This window comes from Neoarius graeffei, chromosome 2, assembly GCF_027579695.1.
Source record: "Neoarius graeffei isolate fNeoGra1 chromosome 2, fNeoGra1.pri, whole genome shotgun sequence".
Lineage (NCBI taxonomy): Eukaryota > Metazoa > Chordata > Actinopteri > Siluriformes > Ariidae > Neoarius > Neoarius graeffei.
In genome coordinates, this window is record NC_083570.1 from 82,228,228 (window position 1) to 82,251,470 (window position 23,243).

Sequence of the window (23,243 nt, forward strand, 5' to 3'; positions counted from 1 at the left end):
TGAAGAGGGCTGTGTATAAGAGATGCCCTTGCAATCTGACGGAATTGGAGCATTTTTGCAAGGAAGAGTGGGCAAATATTACCAAGTCTAGATGTGGCAAGCTGATAGATTCCTACCCAAAAAGACTGAATGCTGTAGTTAAATCAAAAGATGCTTCAACAAAGTATTAGTTTAAGGGTGTGCACACTTATGCAACCAACTTATTGTACATTTTTTATTTTTTATGTTTTTTTCCCCGGGCAGCACAGTAGTGTAGTGGTTAGCACTGTTGCCTCACAGCAAGAAGGTCCTGGGTTTGAGCCCAGCGCCAGGCGAGGGCCTTTCTGTGTGGAGTTTGTATGTTCTCCCTGTGTCTGCGTGGGTTTCCTCCGGGTGCCCTGGTTTCCCCCACAGTCCAAAGACATGCAGGTTAGGTTAACTGGTGGTTCTAAATTGACCGTAGGTGTGAGTGTGAATGGTTGTTTGTCTCTGTATCAGCCCTGCGATAACCTGGCGACTTGTCCAGGGTATACCCCACCTCTTGCCCATGGGATAGTCTCCAGCTTACCTGTGACCCTGTAGAACAGGATAAGCAGCTACAGATGATGGATGGATGGATGGACGTTTTCCCCCTAACAGATTTGTTTGTTTTTCAATTGAATTGTATAGGTTATAGGTCACATTAAAGGTGGGAAAAGTTTTGAAATTATTTATCCTGGTCTCATTTTTTCATATCAGAAAAACCTATCATTTTAATGTAGTGTGTACACTTTTTATATCCACTGTATACATATGCACGTCACCCTTTTGTTTTAAGTTTGGACTGGCTAAACAATGGGAAGTAAGCTGATATCAATGTCAGTTTTCATTTATATTTGGGCTCCCACTATGCTGTATTTTATACAGGTTTGTCTGGTTCAGTATGTACACTGTTGGGAGTGTTGCATGCTTCTGAGGGATGAAAAAAAGCAGTGGAACAAATTTCCCTCCAGGAAGCTTTTTGATTATCCATCAACACAGTGGAATAGAATGGCATGTCTTTGTTTTACCTGTATTGACTTCTTCCAGGAAGTTTGAACAACACTTCAGTTACATAGTAATGGCTTGTTTGGGAAGTATGTGTCAGAGTCCTTGGTTAGAACCTGTTCCCAGTTTAGGATGTGCAACCTTGTGGAGATCAAAGACAGTTTAGTCATTGCTGACTAATTTTGAAGGAATTGTATGAAATTCTCTGTCTTAGCATTGTAGTTGACAGTAGTTGGCCAGATCACACAAAATGTAATGTGAGAAGGGCAAATGGTTTTGTGTAGGCCAGGCCATTCTGCTGTTGACTGAATGATGAGACAGACAGATTGGGAATGTGACTGTATTAATTTCAATCACATTACAGACAGTCTAGTACATTCCAAATTATTTTTTTATTCAAATCTATTCAAAAAAGCCCTGAGGAACCATCAATTGGAGTGTTGGCATAAGAACTAGTTAGCAGATGCAAACCACCACCATTCTACCTGACAGGAGACCAGCTTTTCCAAAAGAATGTAATTTAAAACCATGGCTGATCAAATTGTGTGTGTGTGTGTGTGTGTGTGTGTGTGTGTGTGTGTGTGTGTGTGTATATATATATATATATATATATATATATATATATATATATATATATATGCATATGTGTGTGTGTGTGTGTGTATATACTAGTGCATCTCGAAAAAGTTCAATATTTTCCATCAGTTATTTAAGAAAGTGAAAATGTTATATATTATAGACTCATTACACATAAACTAAAATGTTTCAAGCATTTTTCTATTTTAATTTTAATCAGTATGGCATACAGTACAAAACATAAAAAAAACCATCTCAAAATATTAGAATATTTCATTTCGAGTTTGAGTAAAACAGTATGAACACAGTGTATCTCTCGGTCTAGTTCAGTACACACAACCACAATCATGGGGAAGAATGCTGACTTGACTGTTGTCCAGAAGATGATCACTGATGCCCTCCACAAGGAGGGTAAGCCATAAAAGGTCATTGCTGAAAAGGGTGGCTGGAAAAGGTGCACAAGCAACAGGGATGGCTGTAGTCTTGAGAGGATTGTCAAGAAAAGTTGATTCAAGAACTTGGGAGAGCTTCACAAGGAGTGGACTGAGGCTGGTGTCAGTGTATCAAGACCCATCACGAACAGACATCTTCAAGAAAGGGGATACAACTTTCGCATTCCTAATATCAAGCTACTCCTGAGCCAGAGACAATGTCAGAAGTGTCTTATCTGGGCTAAGGAGAGAAAGAAATGGACTGTTGCTCAGTGGTCCAAAGTCCTCTTTTCAGATGAAAGTACATTTTGCATTTAATTTGGAAATCACGGTTCTAGAGTCTGGAGGAAGAGTGGAGAGGCACAGAATCCAAGGTGTTTGAAGCCCAGTGTGAAGTTTCCACAGTCTGTGATGATTTGGGGTGCAATGTCATCTGCTGGTGTTGGTCCACTGTATTTTATCAAGTCCAAAGTCAACACAGCCATCTACCAGGAGATTTTAGAGCACTTCATGCTTCCATCTGCTGATGAGCTTTTTGGAGATGCTGATTTCCTTTTCCAGCAGGACTTAGCACCTACCCACAGTGCCAAAACTACTACCAAATGGTTTGCTGACCATGATATTACTGTGTTTGATTGGCCAGCCAACTTGCCTGACCTGAACCCCATAGAGAATCTATGGGGTATTGTCAAGAGGAAGATGAGAAACACCCGACCCAAAAATACAGATACGCTGACGGCCACTATCAAAGCAACCTGGGCTTCAATAACACCTCAGCAGTGCCACAGACTGATCACCTCCATGCCACACCACATTGATACAGTAATTCAAGGAGCCCCAACCAAGTATTGAGTGTATAAATGAATATACTTTTCGGAAGTTGGACATTTCTGTATTGTAAATCCTTTTTTGATTGATCTTAGAGAATATTCTAATAATTTGAGATACTGGATTTCTGATTTTCATGAGCTATAAGCCATAATCATCAAAATTAAAACAAAAAAAGGCTTTAAATATTTCACTTTACATGTAATGAATATAGAATATATGAAAGTTTACCTTTTTGAATTAAATTATGAAAAAAAGAACTTTTTCATGGTATTCTAATTTTTTGAGATGCACTAGTGTGTGTGTGTGTGTGTGTGTGTGTGTGTGTGTGTGTGTGTGTGTATATATATATATATATATATATATATATATATATATATATATATATATATATTACAAAGATTATTATTTGTTCTTGCTGTACATCCCAAAATTCAATGATTGACAGATTTAGTGATAAAGAAGGAAATTGGCATGAAATACAATAAGATATTTTTTTAGAGACATTTGCATTGATGCACACTGATGAACACATGCCAGGAATTCAGGAAGTGGCTGTTCACTGATCTGGGTAATGTGTTACGTATTAACTATCTCAAGTACAAAATTTCTCCCTTTTTTATGTAACTTGGTTTCCAAAAAAAGTTGGGATGCTGTGTAAAATGTAAATAAAAAGGGAATGCTATGATTTACAAATCATAGAAACCCTATATTTCATTGAAAATAGCACAAAGATGTCATATCAAATGTTAAAACTGAGAAATCTTGTTTTTTGAAAAATAGAGGCTCATTTTGAATTTATTGCCAGCTACATGTTAAAAAAAAAAGTTGGGACAGGGGTGTAATGTTGTGTAATGTTAAAAAAGGAGCTAATTAGATTAATTGGCAACAGGTCAGAAACATGATTGAGCATAAAAAGAAAATTCCAGAGAGGCTGAGTCTCTCAGAAGTGAAGATAAGATTTTGTGTTTATTCATAGTTGCCATGCAGGCAAGCAAGCTCAACAGTAAGAAGAAGGAAAATGCTTCTGCAAACAATTGTTTTTATTTGGTATAAAGGCTACATTTAAACACAGGTCAGTAGGTCATTTTGCAGTTAAACAGAGAGAGAGAAAATAAATGTGCTAACCAGATTCAAATCAAGTTAAGTCAAGTCAGTATATTTGTATAGCACTTTTAACAACAGACATTGTCGCTTTACAGAAAAATAAAGACTTTAAACATATGACCTAATCTTATCCCTAATAAATGTATTTATCCCTGATGTTGCTCAAGCCTGTGGCGACAGTGGGAAGGAAAAACTCCCTCAGACAATATGAGGAAGAAACCTTGAGAGGAACCAGACTCTAAAGTGAACCCATTCTCATCTGAGTGATAACAAATAGTGTGATTATAAATAACTTGCTTCTATAACTGTGTCCTATATAATTGCAAAGTATAACTGTGTAACCAGGAAAATTATTATAGTTTTTACTGGAAGTCTGTTTTGTTGACGTTATCAACTGTTCATTAATGGAGACTTGAGTGCAGAACTGTTCATGATAACTGCAGTCCTAAAGTTATCACAGCAATTGTAGTCCTCAGCCATCACAGCAAAGCTGCAAGTGTCCAGAGCCATCTTCCAAGTGCATTTTTCGACTGGTCATATGGGGCCATCCAACACAAGCGATATGATGAGACTCCAGCCAGACATAGGGCATCAGGATGGATCAAGCAGGTCCGAAGAGCAAGACAGGCCAGCATCACTGGTGTCTCAGTTTCGACTTGTAACTTGACAGAGAGGGAGAGAAGAGGGAAGAGAGAGAGAGAGAAAACATAGATTGTTAGGTATGCCCAGGGTCATCTAGTGGTTAAGAACAATATACATTTTGCACTGAGTGCAAGCAGGGACTCCGGCAAAACTAACTATGACAGCATAACTAAAAGGGAGAGTCAGAAGGTAACACCAACATGAGGGAGCCCCGGCACATAAAGCAGCCAGCCACTCCACCATCGACAAACCCGAGTGAACGTATGAGAGTGGGGGAGCGACAGCGTCCATACATCCCAGTTTACCAAAACACTCTATGCCTGAGGACCCTCCAGATCTACTCCTTTACCTAATAAAAAGCTATTAACAAAAGGCTTGACTAAACAGATATGTTTTCAGCCTAGACTTAAACACTGAGACTGTGTCTGAGTCCCAAACCCTCCTTGTAAGGTTGTTCCATAACTGTGGGGCTTTGTAAGAAAAGCCTCTGCCCCCTGATGTAGCCGTCACTATTTGAGGTACCAACAAATAGCCTGTACCTTTCGATCTAAGTAGGCGTGGCGGATCATAAAGGACCAGAAGTTCGCTTAAGTACTGTGTCACAAGACCATTCAGTGCCTTATAGGTCAATAGTAGTGTTTTATAATCAGTACGAAATTTGATTAAAATATTTTACTTGCTATGTGAAGAGAGAAAAGCATAGCTTGTATTCAAAATATATTCATCAAGGTCTTGCTGACTTTTTGTCGAGGTTGCAAACATGATGTACTAAATTAATCAGGAGAGCATAAGGACTGTGGCTACGCAGTTGTTTCTCCAGAAATTCATAAACCTGTTTCCTTTAGTCTGTATTAATTCAGTTATCTAACAAACTAGCTCTCCACATGTCATTACATTACGTTAGATAATGATCTGTCACCTAGTCAGTTTCTGGGCAAACAAAACTGGGCAGCATGCTACACTGTACAAATTATATCCCTATTACGTTACATGAAGGTATTTATTCTCTTTGATTCCATTTATCATGACAAGGTTTGGATACTGAACTTAAGTTTATAAGTTTTCAGAAATTAAACTTAAAGTTAATAATTGTCTTGTCTATTTGTAAGTTTTATCTGGGTTGTCAATGTTTGTGTAACTCGTGTGTAAGTTATAAGTTGAAAAGGGAAAGGGAGAGGAGGAGGAGTGATGCTGAGGAAATATTGGGAAATACAGAGAAGTTGTTGTGGTTCAGAAGTGATTCAATGTGAAGTTTAAAGAAACTTGCAAATTTGCCATTATTAGTCAAGATGAGAAATAACTCTAAGTAGAAACAATTTAAAAACGAGTGCTCTTAACAGTGCAATTGATTACAGCTGAAGTTATCTTAACTTGAAAGTGTGAGTGGAAATAGTAAAGAATTTTATGTTTATTTGAGAAGATGAGTTGAGTTTTCTTGAATGGACAATGTAACATATTAAGTTGTTTTAACTCTGAGTATCATGATTGCTAGTTAAACAACTTATATAACTTAACCTTTATTTCAACACAAAAAAGTGATCTTCAAATTGAGTTTACTTGCATTTTTAAGGCAGCACATGAACTTTCATTTCTAAGTTTGACCAACTTGAAATTTCTTACACTGCAGAATTTTTACTTGCCTAGTACGCTAGCTAATGAATTTATTATTTATCCACCCCTGCTTTTGTGTTGAAAGTGCTTTGATTTTCTCCATGGTGAAAAACTGAAGCAGAGTTAAAACAGTGAGGGCAACATCTGTCAAAAGCAAAAAAAAATATTTAAAGACAATGGTGTAACAGCGGAGTCAGCAGTGTTGTAAAAGTGCTGATGCTATCAATATCATGTTGTCACCCCCACCCTGTAATGTTGTAAAAACATTATTTCTTTCTATTCTTTATTGTGTGTTAGCTAAATGAAAGTTACAAAATGGAGAATGTGGGTACAGTTATGGAACAGTTAATAATGTTATTCTAATAAGCACATTTATTACACTGAATATACTTAATAAAAGTGTAATATGTTGTGCTAGTTAACTAGCTAGTATTATATAAGCCTAATAAGACACAACAAAAAGTTTTAGGGTTTTTTCCCCCAGTAAATTAAATGTTTTGGTTGCACGGTAGTGCAGTGGTTAGCACTGTCCCCTTACAGCAAGACAGTTCCGGGTTCAAACCTTATGGCTGACAAGGGGCCTTTCATTTGCATGTTCTGCATGGGTTTCTTCTGGGTTTCCCCTACAGTCCAAAGACATGCAGTTAAGTTAACTGGCTACTCTAAATTGTCCATCGATCAAGCTTAGAGAGGGATGGACTCTGCCAAGTTTAAATGCCCGAGACACACCAATGATGGACTGTTAAAATGTCATCAGTGGTGCCCTTAAAGCCCTTGCTGGCTATGGGGAAAAGAAGATTAAACATTTTATCGCTGAATGGTGTCACTGTAATCAAAAAGTTTGCTAAAGTTACTATACAAGCAAAAAGTACTACAGCATCTTTCTCCATATATGAAGTATTAGTGCACATACACCAATCAGAGAAGACAGGTCCAGAGTTCATCTAGCACTGCGTGTACACTTTCTCACCTTAGTGTATAGTGTGCACCATGCCTTAAAGAATTCTTTTGTATAAGTACTTTGTAAACGTGCTTAAAAATGAAGGGAACTAGTTTTAGTTTAGTGCAAACTATCAGTCCTGACATTTTTGTCTAGTTTTTATTTGTTAAAGAAGTTTACATTTATCATATATTTTAAGCAGGCCAGTGAATTATTATTATTTAGTTATTTTTCATCAACAAAAGGAGCACTGTAATTTTAAACCTTTTGAGCTGATAAAAATCGAATAGCTGACTCAAACAAAGTACCAAAGTATAAAATAAACAAAGGGAACTAAATATAGGCCTACATTAACACAGGCATGGTAATATAAATACAGAATATCTAGAATATCTTAACCTTGTAGCATGCACTCCCATGATTGCCTTTTAATATGTGGCATTCTTTGGTAGAAATTAGGGGTTATTTTTAACTTGTATCCCCAAATGGTTACTAGATATTATTAAAAGCAATCAAATATCTTAAGATAAATGTGATACACTCTGGACATTGAATGAAATTTGATCTGTGTAGTTCGACAACATATACAGTAATTCACCCATGAGATTTTATTATCCATCCATTTAATGTGTGTGGATTATATTTTTATAGCTAGTAGTGAAATTTGAGCCTCAGTAGAAACCTGTAAGCAGTGTGTGCCCTTCTTCTGTGTCCTATCTTTCTCATAAGTTAAAATTCTCAACAGTGAAGTTTTTTAATCATATGAGATTAATTATTAAGACTTTGCCAACAGCACCAAGTGCTTAATATTATGGTATTAAAAGTCTAAAAGTAGAGAATGTTGTAAGAATTGTAGGTAGGCATATGAAATAGTCTTTATGAAAATGTGGTGTGTTCCAATATTATATGCGGTGTGTTCTGTGACCTTCATAAAGAATAGAGTATTGAGTTCGAGACAGGGCAGAGCAGTGGAAAAGGGTCAGGAGGGTCGGCAGTAACGCAAGGCTCTTTGAGAACAGTCGTTGTGGGAAGTGGCAATTGTGGTATTAGTATGGTACTCTTCCTGTTCAAGGCGACTCTACACACTCATTGTGTTGAGTCTGGACTGAATCTAATATTCATTAAATAATCTTTACTCTGATTGTTCTACTGGAAAAAAAAGTCTAACTGATCTGTGATAGTGGAATTTGTTTAATATTTACCAGTCTAGTAAATGGACTGCTTGTTGAGTGACAGTTGGCATGTTTGTAAAATGCCTTCCTCTTCAATTTCCCATTAATGATTAAAGCCAAATAATGGGCCTCTGTTGTTTGTAACAGTGAAGCTGTCATATGTTAGCATTAAAGATTCATGATTTTATACATTATTTCCTCAACTTTATGTAGTTTTAGTAGTGTGTAATTGAACAGTGCCATGTAACAACTAAATTGGACCTGTTTTCTGAAACAGGATATTTAAAAAAAAAAAAATCATAATTTTGGAATACTGTTATATTGGTTAGTTTAGCTGATATTTGTTTATTTTGCTATTTTGTGTGATTGCAGTAATGATGTGATGTGAATTATATCAACTACATTTTTATGATTTCCACAGCATCCACTGCTGTGGATTTAAACACTGGTTAAAATGGAAGCAGTGTCTTTGCGTTCGACATGCATGATACAGACAACGGAAAACTCTTTCAAAACAAATCATTGTGATCACACAGGTTTTTCTATTTTATTTTTCACTGTGGGTGGCACGGTGGTGTAGTGGTTAGCTCTGTTACCTCACAGCAAGAAGGTCCGGGTTCGAGCCCCGTGGCCGGCGAGGGCCTTTCTGTGCTGAGTTTGCATGTTGTCTGCGTGGGTTTCCTCCGGGTGCTCCGGTTTCCCCCACAGTCCAAAGACATGCAGGTTAGGTTAACTGGTGACTCTAAATTGACCATGAATGGTTGTCTATGTGTCAGCCCTGTGATGACCTGGCGACTTGTCCAGGGTGTACCCTGCCTTTTTGCCCGTAGTCAGCTGGGATAGGCTCCAGCTTGCCCGCAACCCTGTAGAACAGGATAAAGCGGCTAGAGATAATGAGATAAGATGAGATTTTTCACTGTCGTCATTTTTGTCATTTCTATCCCCATCATAAAACAAAGTTACACCTGTGGGAGAGACACTTCCGGACCCAGTTGTTGGCTTTGATGTTGCTGAAAACACCTTGTTGCTCTCAATCAACCCATCCACTTTAATTGGTCCTTGCTAACAAACATAAAAGACACCATTGCTAAGTCTACTTAGATGCTCGCTTCACCAAAGTACACATTAAGGTTGCTCATGAACATTCTTTTGAAGCTTAATTTAGGTTGCTCTAACTTTGGTTGATTGGTTGGACTTTTTTAAATGATAGAATTGTAGATTTGGTGTTAAGGGTCCTAGTAACAAGTGTAATTTCAGCTGGTTAATGCTGAAGGTTTGCTACTTTGATTGGATGCAAACCTAGTTTTTTGTTTTTGTTTTTTGCAAACTGTTGGTATTTTTTGGTCAGAAATAAATGTGCTGTGGTGAAGTAGATGGAATGGCAGAAAAGTGTATGGCATTCAAATTTGTTGTGATCCACATGTGGGCCTCCGAAAATCCCCTCTTAGAGTAGCCACAGGTCAGAATCCCTTTTCTTACACTCCAGTTTTATAGCTGTTCACTATGTCATCTCACTTCAATATGAATAGGCTGCTAAAGCCAAATTCTCAATAAACACAAGTTACTGAATTATTTTAAAAGTGGTGGTAAATAAAGGTAAATCTACAACTTTCCATATATATATATATATATATATATATATATATATATATATATATATATATATATATATATATATATACAGTTCCAATGTTAAAACCATGAAGTGAAAATGTGTTGTTTTTCATGTTTTGGAAACGAATTCTGGTTTTTGTAGGTCTAGACTGTACAATATAGCATGAATATTTTATTTTATTCTATCCACATTCACTGGATATGAGTAATCGCGCGCTCTGATTGGCTACTCTACTACTAGGATATCAGCTCATATACCATGAGTAGAGAAAAACAAAATGGCAGAGCATGCTGCTGAACCATCCAAGGATTAAATTATTTTTCAAGTATTAATCAGTGTTTCCCACAGACCAGGTAGCAATTTGTGGTGTTCCACTGTGCTGATGAGGGAATCATGCGCGGTGGTGTCGTGGCGGTTGGTGGAGTCGGTCATTGGGATGTATGCAAAGTGTTTACAGCAGGCGGTGTTAAAACACACAGTATTTTTCTTCAGAGTTGCAGTAATGACACATACAGTACAGTGGTATGCAAAAGTTTGGGCACCCCTGGTCAAAATTGCTGTTACTGTGAACAGTTAAGCAAGTTGAAGATGAAATGATCTCCAAAAGGCATAAAGTTAAAGATGACTCATTCCCTTTATATTTTAAGCAAAAACAATTTTTTATTTTCATCTTTTACATTTTCAAAATGACAAAAAAGGAAAAGGGCCTGAAGCAAAAGTTTGGGCACCCTGCATGGTTAGTACCTAGTAACACCCCCTCTGGCAAGTATCACAGCTTGTAAACACTTTTTGTAGCCAGCTAATAATCTTTCAGTTCTTACCTGGGGGATTTTCATACATTCGTCCTTGCAAAAGGCTTCCAGTTCTACAAGCTTCCTAGGCTGACTTGCATGCACTGCTTTTTTGAGATCTATCCACAGATTTTCAATGATGTTTAGGTCAGGGGACTGCGAGGGCCAGGGCAAAACCTTCAGCTTGTGCCTCTTGAGGTATTCCATTGTAGATTTTGAGGTGTGTTTTGGATCATCGTCTTATTGTAGGACCCATCCTCTTTTTAACTTCAACTTTTTTACAGATGGGGTGATGTTTGCTTCCAGAATTTGCTGGTATTTATTCGAATCCATGCGTCCCTCAACCAATGAAATGTGCCCTGTGCCACTGGCTACAACACAACCCCAAAGCATGATCGATCCACACCCATGCTTCAGAGTTGGAGAGGTGTTCTTTTCCTGGAATTTGGCACCCTATTTTCTCCAAACATACCTTTGCACATTGTGGCCAAAAAGTTCTATTTTGATTTCATCAGTCCACATGACTTGTTTCCAAAATGCATCAGGCTTATTTAGATGTTCATTTGTAAACTTCAGACGCTGAATTTTGTGGCTAGGGTAAACTTCAGACGCTGAATTTTGTGGCTAGGACGCAGGAAAGGTTTTCTTCTGATGACTCTACCATGAAGGCCATTTTTGTTCAGGTGTCGCTGCATAGTAGAACAGTGCACCACCACTCCAGGGTCTGCTAAATCTTTCTGAAGGCCTTTTGCAGTCAAACAGGGGTTTTTATTTGCCTTTCTAGCAATCCAACAAGCAGTTCTTTCAGAAAGTTTTCTTCATCTTCCAGACCTCACCTTGATCTCCACTGTTTCTGTTAACTGCCATTTCTTAATAACATTACAATCTGAGGAAACAGCTACCTGAAAACACTTTGCTACGTTCTTGTAGCCTTCTCCTGCTTTGTGAGCATCAATTATTTTATTATTCAGAATGCAAGGGAGTTGCTTAGAGGAGCCCATGGCTGTTGATTTTAGGGACAAGTTTGAGGAGTCAGAGAATTTATACAGCTTTGAAATCTGCATCATCTGACCTTTTCTAATGAAGAATTTGAACAAGCCACAGCTCAATAAGCTAATTAAGGTCTGGAACCTTGGTAAAAGTTACCTGAGAACTCAAATGTATTGGGGTGCCCAAACTTTCGCATGGTATTCCTTTTCTTTTTCACTCTCCAATTGTACAAAACAAAAATAATACACAAATCCTGCAGAAAATGCTGAAAATAAATGTGTCATCTTTACCTTTATGCCTTTTGGTGATCAGTTCAACTTCTGCTCACTTACGGTAACTATTCACAGACATTTTCAGTAAGGGTGCCCAAACTTTTGCATGCCACTGTATGTTTCGGAAATGAGATTGATGATTTTGTTCATGATAATATGTCCCCAAATCAGAAAAAGTTGGGACAGTATGTTGAAATTGAAATTAAAACTGAAAACAATGATTTGTAAATAATCTTTGACCTGTATTGCACTCAAAACAATACAACATTATATTATTTGATGTTTTACCTCGTGACTTTTTTTTTCAAAATAAACACTTATTTCACTTTTAATTCTTGCAACACTTTTCAAAAAAGTTAGGACGGTAAAGCATTTACCACTTCATAATGTTATAATTCCTTCTCACAACACTTAAAAGATGTTTAGGGACTGAAGGCACCGAGTGATGAAGTGTTTCAGATGTTATTTTGTCTCATTCTTCCTGCAAACAGGTCTTAATGTATGCAACAGTATGGGGTTGTCATCATATTTTTCATTTCAAAATTCACCACGTCTTCTCTTGGCGACAGAGGGGACAGGCACACTCTGTGGTAAATTAGGCTTGCACCCTTACCCTTTACAAAGCAAATTGCCTCCAGATTCCTTGAATCATTTAATGCTATTATGCACCATAGAGCAGGGGACATCAAACTACGGCCAGTAACATAATACTAAAGGCACATTTGTTGTATGTCAACTAACTTGTTATTTCTGCCAGTAAGATCCTATATGAAATGTGTAAATGATATCACAATCCGGGACGGTACCGTGGTGTAGTGGTTAGCACTGTTGCCTCACAGCAAGAAGGTCCTGGGTTTGAGCCTTTCTATGTGGAGTTTGCATGTTGTCCATGTGGGTTTCCTCCAGGTGCTCCAGTTTTCCCCACAGTCCAAAGGCATGCAGGGTAGGCTAATGTTGTCTGTGTCTGTGTGTTAGCCCTGCAATGACCTGGCGACTTGTCCAGGGTGTACCCCGCCTCTCGCCCATAGTCAGCTGGGATAGGCTCCAGCTTGCCTGCGACCCTGTGGGACAGGATAAGCAGCTACAGATAATGGATGGATGGATGGATGGATGGATGGATGGATGGATGGATATCATAATCCTTTGTCGTTACAAAACCATCATTGTGCTGCACTGCACACACTCGATTTGATTGCAACTGTTCCACACCTAACCACACCTCTTAATAATGCATTCATTCAAACTCAACCCTTTTGTTCCATTTGTGCTGCTCTGCATCAAGATTCTTATGAAAATACCAACATTATAAAACACTGTAATTTTGTTAAAACATGCCACAGTCATAAAAAAAAGACGTGAATGTGACTGTTACAAGTCAGTCCTACTGACTGGTACAACAAGGTGTTAAAGGTTTTGACAGATGTTTTTTACTTCTTGACCTTGGACTCTCAGCTGATGGACACATTTTCAGCCTGGTGGTTTTGTAGTCTATTCACTGTGTTTCAGTGGATAGTGGGAGTCAAACAGCAAATCTGTACGAGTTGTTTTCCAGTAAATGGCAGTGTCTAAATTTTTATACTCCTGCTGCATACTAAACGGGCCAAAATAATTGCTAACATGAGGCGAGTTGCTATTTATATAATGTTTAACTGTGGAATTCAGGCTTCTGGGTAACATCCTGCAGTTTACATGTTACATGCATTACATTACATTATAATAATGGCATTTAGCAGACACTCTTATCCAGAGAGACGTACAACATAACCAGAGCAGCTTGGGGAGCAGTTGGGGGTTAGGCGCCTTGCTCAAGGGTACTTCAGCCATTCCTGCTGGTCCAGGGAATCAAACCAATGACCTTTTGATCCCAAAGCTGCTTTTCTAACCATTAGGCCAGTGGTTTCCGAATTTGATATATTAAGTTCAGTCTAATTTATAAAAGTATACTTTAATTTTTTGATTACACCCACTGATGTTCTGGATCATTATGTTGAGCTCTCTCTCTCTCTCTCTCTCTCTCTCTCTCTCTCTCTTACAGAACGTACAAGCTCAAACCACAGGTAAGTAATTTAGAACATTGATAACTTTTGATTTTTTTATATGCCATTGGAGTTTATATAAGAGATTGATTGATTGATTGATTGATTGATTGATTGATTGATTGATTGATTGATTGATTGATTGATTGATTGATTGATTGATTGATTGATTGATTGATTTAGAGGTTTCCTTTGAAATCAAACCAGGATAGCTACAGCTATCAGGCCAGTAAGATCAATTTTGTAGTGTGAGAGCTGACATCATTGTTCGATGGAAAGTGGGCCAGGAAATAAGTGCGGTGCATGTCTTTCAGATAAACTTAATGGGAGACTATAAAAAAATGTATTTTGTGGTGGAGCATCTTTGATCAGAAGGTCACAAAGTTACTCTGATCATCCAGGGCTACTTATGTGAATGTTTGGAGTTCAATATTATGCCTCGCAATAAACATAAAGTAGAAAATATGATTGAACACTGTGGAATGTGAAGGAAGAAGATAACGGACCTGAAAGAGAAAATATTATATTTTTATCTTATATTTGTATATTTTATATACTTTAAATATTAGGTAATATTTAAAGCATTTTCCTGTTTCTTGATTCTCACGTGTCAGCTGCAGCCTGAAGCTCAACAGCGCCATCTACTGTCACAAAGCACTCACACGAGATGAATGTTTTCTAGCACATGTTTGTGCTAGGAAATGTTTATTATTAATTAAGATCTTATAAATCTTAGACCTTATAGATGTCTAAGATCAGGTTTTGGCATTTCATATTTGCATAATGATCATGTGACTGGTGGATGCAAAGAGCTCTACTGTTGTACAAATGGGGATGTGTCCGGTACTGGAGAATTTGGCCCTATTTTAACATCAAATTAATTAGTTTTATAATATTAAGACTGTATGCAGAAACCTTCTCTTTTTCTTTTTTTTTGTTACAGAATAAAGTGATTAAATTTATTTCTGCTAAACTACAAAAAATGGTTTAGAATGTAAAAGAAAAAGAATAATTAATTGATCTAATTTAGAGTCTGGCCTGTCCCACATGATGCCCTAAGTCCTGTGGTCCTCCTCTAAGTCTGCTCTTTGATGTGCGGCAGTTAGAAGGCTTGTGGGCGTAAAAGTGAGCATTGGACACTGTCTTCAAGACTTGATCACATTCCTCACACGTTAACAAATTCATATGATATATCGTGGCAAATTCAGCTGATTGCATTCACTGGCTTGCCATTTAGCTGAAATTCATTAACTTAGTGTCATTAGTGTCATTACTCACTCAAATAGTTGTGTTTCTACAAGGTATGAGCAAGAAATAATAATGTTATGAGTCACAAGTTCAGTGACTAATGAAAATTTCATTTTTGTCATCTCTTCTCCAAAAAGACAGAATTGCACAAGAGCACATTGTTAAACTCACATGATGATAGTGTAATCAGTAGCTTCATATAAACTGAGAGGTAGGCTATAGGTGTAACTGATCACATTCTTTAATCACTTGAATGAATGAATAAATATCTTACATAAGTTCTAACCCTAATGCTGCTTAAATTGAGCACTTTTAAAGTCGAAAATTCAAAATGGGATGACATCCTCACCAACGTTGCAGAAATGCAAAGATGATCTTGAGACCACAAATGCACCATTTGGGACAGGCCACAATGCTCGGATGTAATGAAGTGAGTGAAATGTCAGGGATGGGGGGTCTGATTATTTTCTGAGTGTAGGGTACAATGACATATTAATCATTCTTGCTGTAGACCTCTACAAGTTGGGCATTGGTGATATTAATGGAAACACAGACCAGATAGCATCTGTATGAGCTGAGAATGTGGCTGGCTATAACCAATGATTGTAAAAAATAAATAAATAAACATGGACAGCGTAATGCCTTGAAAAAAGTGAAGCAACCACTTTTCCCCTCAGAAATTAAATTTTAAAACATTATTCTACTCTATCCTAAGAAGATGTGGCAATGACAATAAAGTGATTGACAGCCTTGGCATTGTGCTGTACCTTAGTATTGGGAGAAGGGGGCAGGCCTACCAAATGTGTAGATGTAGTTGTCTTCAACTCTTGTCTCAACTGTGCAGACTCTAGTTCCAGATAGCAGCAGTGAAGCCCTCCTATGCTAACTCTGGCTCCAAATTTGACAACATGGCAGAGAAATTTTGGCTTCGTTTCTATATAATGGAAGGGCATTGAGCTACGCCATCCATGGTTTTATTTATTTATTTATTTATTTATTTAAAGTAATTGGCTATAACAAAGTAAATCCTATTGCTATTAAATATTTACATGCATAATTGATGACTCTTAACATTAATGACAAAAATACATCATCTGTGTCTCTATCAATCAAAAATAAGTCCTGGACTCCTGTACTGCTGATATCATTCATATACAATCGTTTTAATAACAGAAATGAAAATTATGAGTTAAGGGTTTTTTGTGTCTCAAATAGTTATAAGGTCAACTCTGTAATTATATATATACAATAGAGAGGATATTACACAATGTTAAGTTTATCTTCGAATGGTAAATGGATATATCACAAGTGAGCGAAGCAAACAAGTGACATATTTTTCAACACATGAAGATAAACTTAATATTTTTGTGCCACCGTGTAATGTTCTTTATATTTTATGGACACGTCCATAAAAAATATGCAAGTTAATCAAAATCAGAATTTTAATTTTGAACCAGTTTGCTATTTTGACAATGCACATCCAGTCAGTGGTAAAATACTGGGAGTGACGTCATTGGAGTGAAATATCGGAAAATATGTCACCCAGATCTGCCACTCAAATCTGCAGTGTATTTCATATGAAAAATGTGAGTTTTTCAATACGAGAAGATAAACTTCAGATCTTCAAGCCAATGTGCGATTTTCTTTTTATTATATGGACAAATTCACAAATAAAAAGTACCCAAATTTATCAAAACAATTCATCGATTTCTTCATGAGTGACATACAGAGATTTATGTCATGGTTTTGGATCTCCATGTCCCGGATGTAGCTCATAAGAAAAATACGAATGGTGTATTTCCCTGTAAAACATACATACATATATACACACACACACACATATATATACACACACACACACATTATATATATATATATATATATATATATATATATATATATATATATATATATATATATGAATGACTCTAAATTGACCGTAGGTGTGAATGGTTGTCTGTGTGTCAGCCCTGTGATGACCTGGCGACTTGTCCAGGGTGTACCCCGCCTTTCGCCCATAGTCAACTGGGATAGGCTCCAGCTTGCCTGCGACCCTGTAGAAGGATAAAGCGGCTACAGATGATGAGATGAGATGAGATGAGATGAGACAATAAGCTGGTTGCATAAGTGTGCACACCCTTAAACTAATACTTTGTTGAAGCACCTTTTGATTTAATTACAGCATTCAGTCTTTTTCGATTCACACCTGCCATCAATTAAAATGACTCTGATTAACCCCAAATAAAGTTCAGACATTTGCTCAGTTGCCTCCTCCAGCAAAAGCCAGGGTTTGCAAAGAGCTTACAAAACATCAAAAGGATCTCATTGTTGAAAGCTATCAGTCAGGAGAAGGGTACAAAAACATTTCCATGGCATTAGATATACCATGGAGCACAGTGAAGATGGTCATCAAGAAGTGGAGAAAATATGGGACAACAGTGACATTACCGAGAACTGGACATCCCTCCAAAATTTATGAAAAGACAAGACGGAAACTGGTCTGTGAGGCTGCCGAGAGGCCTACAGCAACACTGAAGGGGCTGCAGGAATTTCTGGCAAGTGCTGGTTGTGTACTACATGTGACAACAATCTCCCGTATTCTCCATATGTCTGGGCTATGAGGTAGGGTCAAAGATAAACATCCAGGCCTGGCTAAATTTTGCAAAAAAAATGCATCAACTCTCCCAAAAGCATGTGGGAAAATGTGTTATGGTCTGATGAAACCAAGGTTGAACTTTTTGGCCACAATTCCAAAAGGTATGTTTGGCAAAAAAAAAAACAACACTGCGCATCACCAAAAGAACACCATCCTCACGGTGAAGCATGGTGGTGGCAGCATCATGTTTTGGGGTTGTTTTTCTTCAGCTGGAACAGGGGCTTTAGTCAAGGTGGAGGGAATTATGAACAGTTCTAAATACCAATAATTTTTGGCCCAAAACCTTCAGGTGTCTGCTAGAAAGCTGAAGATGAAGAGGAATTTCATTTTTCATCACAACAGTGACCCCAAGCATACATCGAAATGAACAAAAGAATGGCTTCACCAGAAGAAAATTAAAGGTTGGAATGACCCAGCCAGAGCCCAGACCTAAGTCCAATTGAAAATCTGTGGGGTGACCTGAAGAGGGCTGTGTACAAGAGATGCCCTCACAATCTGACAGATCTGGAGCACTTTTGCAAGCAAGAGTGGGCAAATATTGCCAAGTCTAGATGTGGCAGGCTGATAGACTCCGACCCAAAAAGACTGAATGCTGTAATTAAATCAAAAGGTGCTTCAACAAAGTATTAGTTTAAGGGTGTGCACACTTATGCAACCAGCTTATTGTACTTTTTTTATTTTTTATGTTTTATATAAGATATCAGGAATTAAATAATATCAAATAATTGACATTTCAGGCACAGTGTGGGCAAATATTTTGTTTCTTAAATGCAGTAGTTTCCAAAGAAGCCACAGCTGGATAGAGAGCTGCATGTTGTTATGCAATGCACAGACTGACTGACAATCCTTCGTAGTAATAGTTTCAACGTAACAAATTATTGTTAGATTTGGAATTGTACACAAACAAGCCGGGGGGATAAAATGAAATGCCTCAGTCCTGTTATATTAATATCAGCGCTCTTGGAGCAGTGCTTGTCCAGTAAAATGAATGGACTGAAACGAACCGTTGTGTAAAATATGTGAACAACATGAGGAAACGCATGATCACGCTGTATATTTTAATTTTAAACCAATATTTTAAAAACATATACAGGCTTACAGAGTGCAGTCTTTTCTGCAAATGTTTTTTTTTTTTTTTAATTATTGGTGCCCTCACATTTAAAGTGTGATCTGCTACTAGTACAGTGTGCCATCATTTCATGTGAAACACTTGCCAAGCAATGAAACATGACTCAGGCAAAACATTTCTCAGCCCAAGGTTCTCTGTCCTTCTCTGTAGGGTCATTGAGCCAAATTGACCAAAATGCACAACGTTACTGAACAAAGGACAGAACTGTTTATGTGGCACACTGTCTCATACCTCTTGTTTGTGTCTTGTAAGTTAGCAACGGAAACTTCCCTAGGCTTGGTTACTGAATGTGGGCCACTGTCGAATACCCAGAGCTAAGATATTTATATTATATAAAAACAAGGGAAATTGTGGAGATGACTTACTTGTTATAAATTAATTGCCATCTATGATTGGTTGTCTAAGTTTCAAACATGCTCAATTTCTCTCTGTAGTTCTCAGTATTTCTGTGTGTCTCTGTGCATATAGACGCATGCACACTTCAGAAACATTCATAATGCTCAAACAATGCTTGTCATTCAAATAATAGTCATGAATAATTAACAATGCGTGTGTGTGTGTGTGTGTGTGTGTGTGTGTGTGTGTGTGTGTGTGTGTGATCCAGATGTTGTCACCAATCTCACTGTCTCTGACAAAACCACATCATCTGTGTCTCTAACCTGGAATAAGCCAAATGGAACCTGGTCCTACTTTAATGTAACCTGGACTGATGGCAGTGTGACTAACAGCAGTAACACTTCAAGCACACCTTACACTGTCACTGGTCTGACTGCTGGAGTGAACTATACATTCACTGTTACTGCAGTAGCTGCAGATAACCAAACTACAGGAGCACCAATTAAAAACTCAGCATTCACAAGTAAGACTTGTACTGCAGATAAATGTTATTCTACAGTGGGTTTATTAATTGAAATGATGAATCGACATTTTGTATATTTTTGGAATCTACTGTATGTGAGCTTTGGTGTCTTCTGGCTGGTGCTGAATTAAACACTAGTTAAAATAGAAGCTTGTGTGCAGCTAAAAGATTCTTCATAAAAGCTCTCTGTGTGAATTTGCCTTCAGGAACCACACCTGACTTGTTTGTTCTTGTTCCAGATAAAATAGCAAAGTCTGTTGTATTTAGTTTGTATTCATGCAAAGAAGCCTATTAATACTGATTTGGGGTGACAAAAATAGTGAATATCCATGAACCTTGGTTGTAAGAAATTGGAGAAGAATTCTAAGGCTGTGTGTCGGACATTTTCTGTCAGCAAGTCACACCTTATTGCACAGACATTAGTTTACAACAATAGCAATTGCGACATTATTTACGGTATCATTTTTGCACATTCTCTTGAAAGATGCCAGTAATCCATGATGCCAGTTTTAACCTCACGACACATGCATAACACTTAATACGGCCCTTAACGAGTAATACACTCATCATCCACTTTAATAGGAACACCAGTCCACCTGCACATTCATGCAGTTATCGATTCAGCCAATCATGTGACAGCAGTCAGGGGGGACATGGCCTAATGGTTAAAGAAGCAGCTTTGGGACTATAAGGGCTTGACTCCCTGTACCAGCAGGAATGGCTGAAGTGCCTGTGAGCAAGGCACCTAACCCCCAACTGCTCCCCAGGCTGCTCTGGATATGTTGCTCTGGATAAGAGTGTCTGCTAAATGTTTGTAATGTAATGTATGTGTGTGTGTGTGTGTGTGTGTGTGTGTGTGTGTGTGTGTGTTTGACAGAGCCAGATGTTGTCACCAGTCTCACTGTGTCTAACAAAACCACATCATCTGTGTCTCTTACCTGGAATAAGCCAAATGGCAACTGGTCCTACTTTAATGTAAACTGGACTGATGGCAGTGTGACTAACAGCAATAACACTTCCAGCACATCTTACACTGTCACTGGTCTGACTGGTGGAGTGAACTATACATTCACTGTTACTGCAGTAGCTGCAGATGGACAGACTGCAGGAGCACCAACTCAAGTCTCAGCATTCACAAGTAAGTCCTGGACCTCACATTATTACAGTTTGAGTAACCATAATTATTATTCAATTATTATTTTTTGTATGTAAAAATAAATTGATATAGAGTCAATGCAGAATGTCTGGAACCCATTCTACAAAAACAAAAGCAAAAATCACTAATTATTGCAATGAGGGAATTTTTTGTTTGTTTAAATATGCAACACTGCTTCCAAAAAAGTTGGGTAAAATGTAAATAAATACAGAATGCAATGATTTGCAAATCATGGAAACCCTATATTTCACTGAAAATAGTACGGTACAGTGGCACTCACAGCTGTAAACACAGACACTCAACCCAAATCAGAATGAAGAAAAAGTGCAATCTCTGTGACTTTGATTGTGGCATAGATGTTGGTGCCAAAAACATTGCTTTGAGGATTTCAGAAACTTCTGATCTCCTGGGAAATTCACACACAACATTCTCTAGAGTTGACACAGAATAGTACGAAAAACATAAAACATTGAATGAAAGACAGTTCTGGGAGTATCAATGCCTCATTGATGAGAGGTCAGAGGAAAATGTCCAGATTGAGTGTCAGCAAACACAGACACTCAACCCAAGACATAGTGGTAAAAACAGGTGCTGTTTGTCTTATAAAAGAGAAGGGGAAGTGAGGAAGCGAGAGGAGTGAAGCAGGTCCAGACAGTGGAAGGCCAGAGCAAGCCTAGCGCTGGGTCCCAGGTGGGGGCTGGCTGTGTGGGGGTTTGTCATCGCTCTACAGCAGCAGGTAGGAGCGAAGGTGGGGGGTTTTTGGGCCACCGTCACAGTACAGAGATAACATATCAAATGTTGAAACTAAGAAATCTTAAGGTTTTTTTGAAAAGTATATGATCCTTTTGAATCTAGAGCCAGCAACACGTTTCAAAAAAAGTTGGGACGGGGCAACAAAAGACTGGAAAAGTTGCGTAATATTAAAAAATAGTAATTAGATTAGTTGGCAACAGGTCAGTAACATGATTGGGTATAAAAAGAGCATCCCAGAGAGGCGGAGTCTCTCAGAAGTAAAGATGGGAGGGGTTCACCCCTCTGTGAAAGATTGCGTGAGCAAATAGCGCAATAATATAAGAATAATGTTACTCAGTATAAAATTGCAAATACAGGTAGTCGTCGACTTACGACTGCGTTTGGTTACGACTGACCGGTCGTAAACCAATCTGGTCATAAGTTGGCCTATGTTAAATGAACATAAGTATATTGTGATTTGTAATGATATTGTAATCATCTTAAAGTTTTATTTTATCAACATTTTCTTATTTCATTACCTTGGCTCATTATTTGGTTTCCTTGATTTGCAAATCTTCACATTCTGGTTTTATTTACATTTTCCACAGCATGTACTGTATAGTTTCATTGTCTTACAATGTTTTATCAGACATGATTTTTTATTTATTATTAAATTATGCTTTTTACTGCTCATCACTAATTTCAAATTTGTCAGCATTCCAATTGTGAATGTTTGAGAAGACTTATAGAGAGTTAATGAGGGGTCACTACTCCATGGAAAACATTTTAAGCTCCGTTATATTTTAAATATTTTTTATATTCTTTATATTCCTACGACCCTTCAATACACACTGTAGCTTGAAGGGGTTCATATTTGAAAAAAATGCATATTTTTTTCATTCACATTTTCCTAAAATTGAAACAAGTGTGTGTGTGTGTGTGTGTGTGTGTGTGTGTGTGTTTGTGTGTTTGACAGATCCAGGTGCTGTTGCCAGTCTCACTGTCTCTAACAAAACCACATCATCTGTGTCTCTAACCTGGAATGAGCCAAATGGAACCTGGTCCTACTTTAATGTAAACTGGACTGGTGGCAGTGTGACTCACAGCAGTAACACTTCAAGCACATCTTACACTGTCACTGGTCTGACTGCTGGAGTGAACTATACATTCACTGTTACTGCAGTAGCTGCAGATGGTGAAACTAAAGGCAAAATAACGCAAAACTCAGCATTCACAAGTAAGTCCTGTACTGTCGACAGACAGCCTTATACATAAGACAGATTAGATTGAATTTTCGATTAGATTGGACGAAGTGAACATCTGAATCTGCTCAAAATACAGTACTGTTCAAAATAATAATTTATTGTCTTCTATCCTGGAAGAAATTGCATTTTCTTTCCTATCCTGAAAGAAAATGATTATATGAAAAGAATATCACGTGCAACTA

At 37.7% G+C, this 23,243-nt stretch overlaps 1 protein-coding gene across 1 annotated transcript in view; it reads left to right on the forward strand.

Annotated features, from left to right (window-relative positions):
- The window catches only part of LOC132870029 (receptor-type tyrosine-protein phosphatase eta-like), a 69,974-nt gene that overhangs the window by 20,379 nt on the left and 26,352 nt on the right, over window positions 1–23,243 (forward strand). Inside the window, exons 2-5 of the mRNA XM_060903573.1 lie at window positions 14,016–14,037; window positions 19,654–19,908; window positions 20,786–21,046; window positions 22,773–23,033. Coding sequence (XP_060759556.1) covers window positions 14,016–14,037; window positions 19,654–19,908; window positions 20,786–21,046; window positions 22,773–23,033 — 799 coding nt within the window. The remainder of the gene's footprint in view (window positions 1–14,015; window positions 14,038–19,653; window positions 19,909–20,785; window positions 21,047–22,772; window positions 23,034–23,243) is intronic.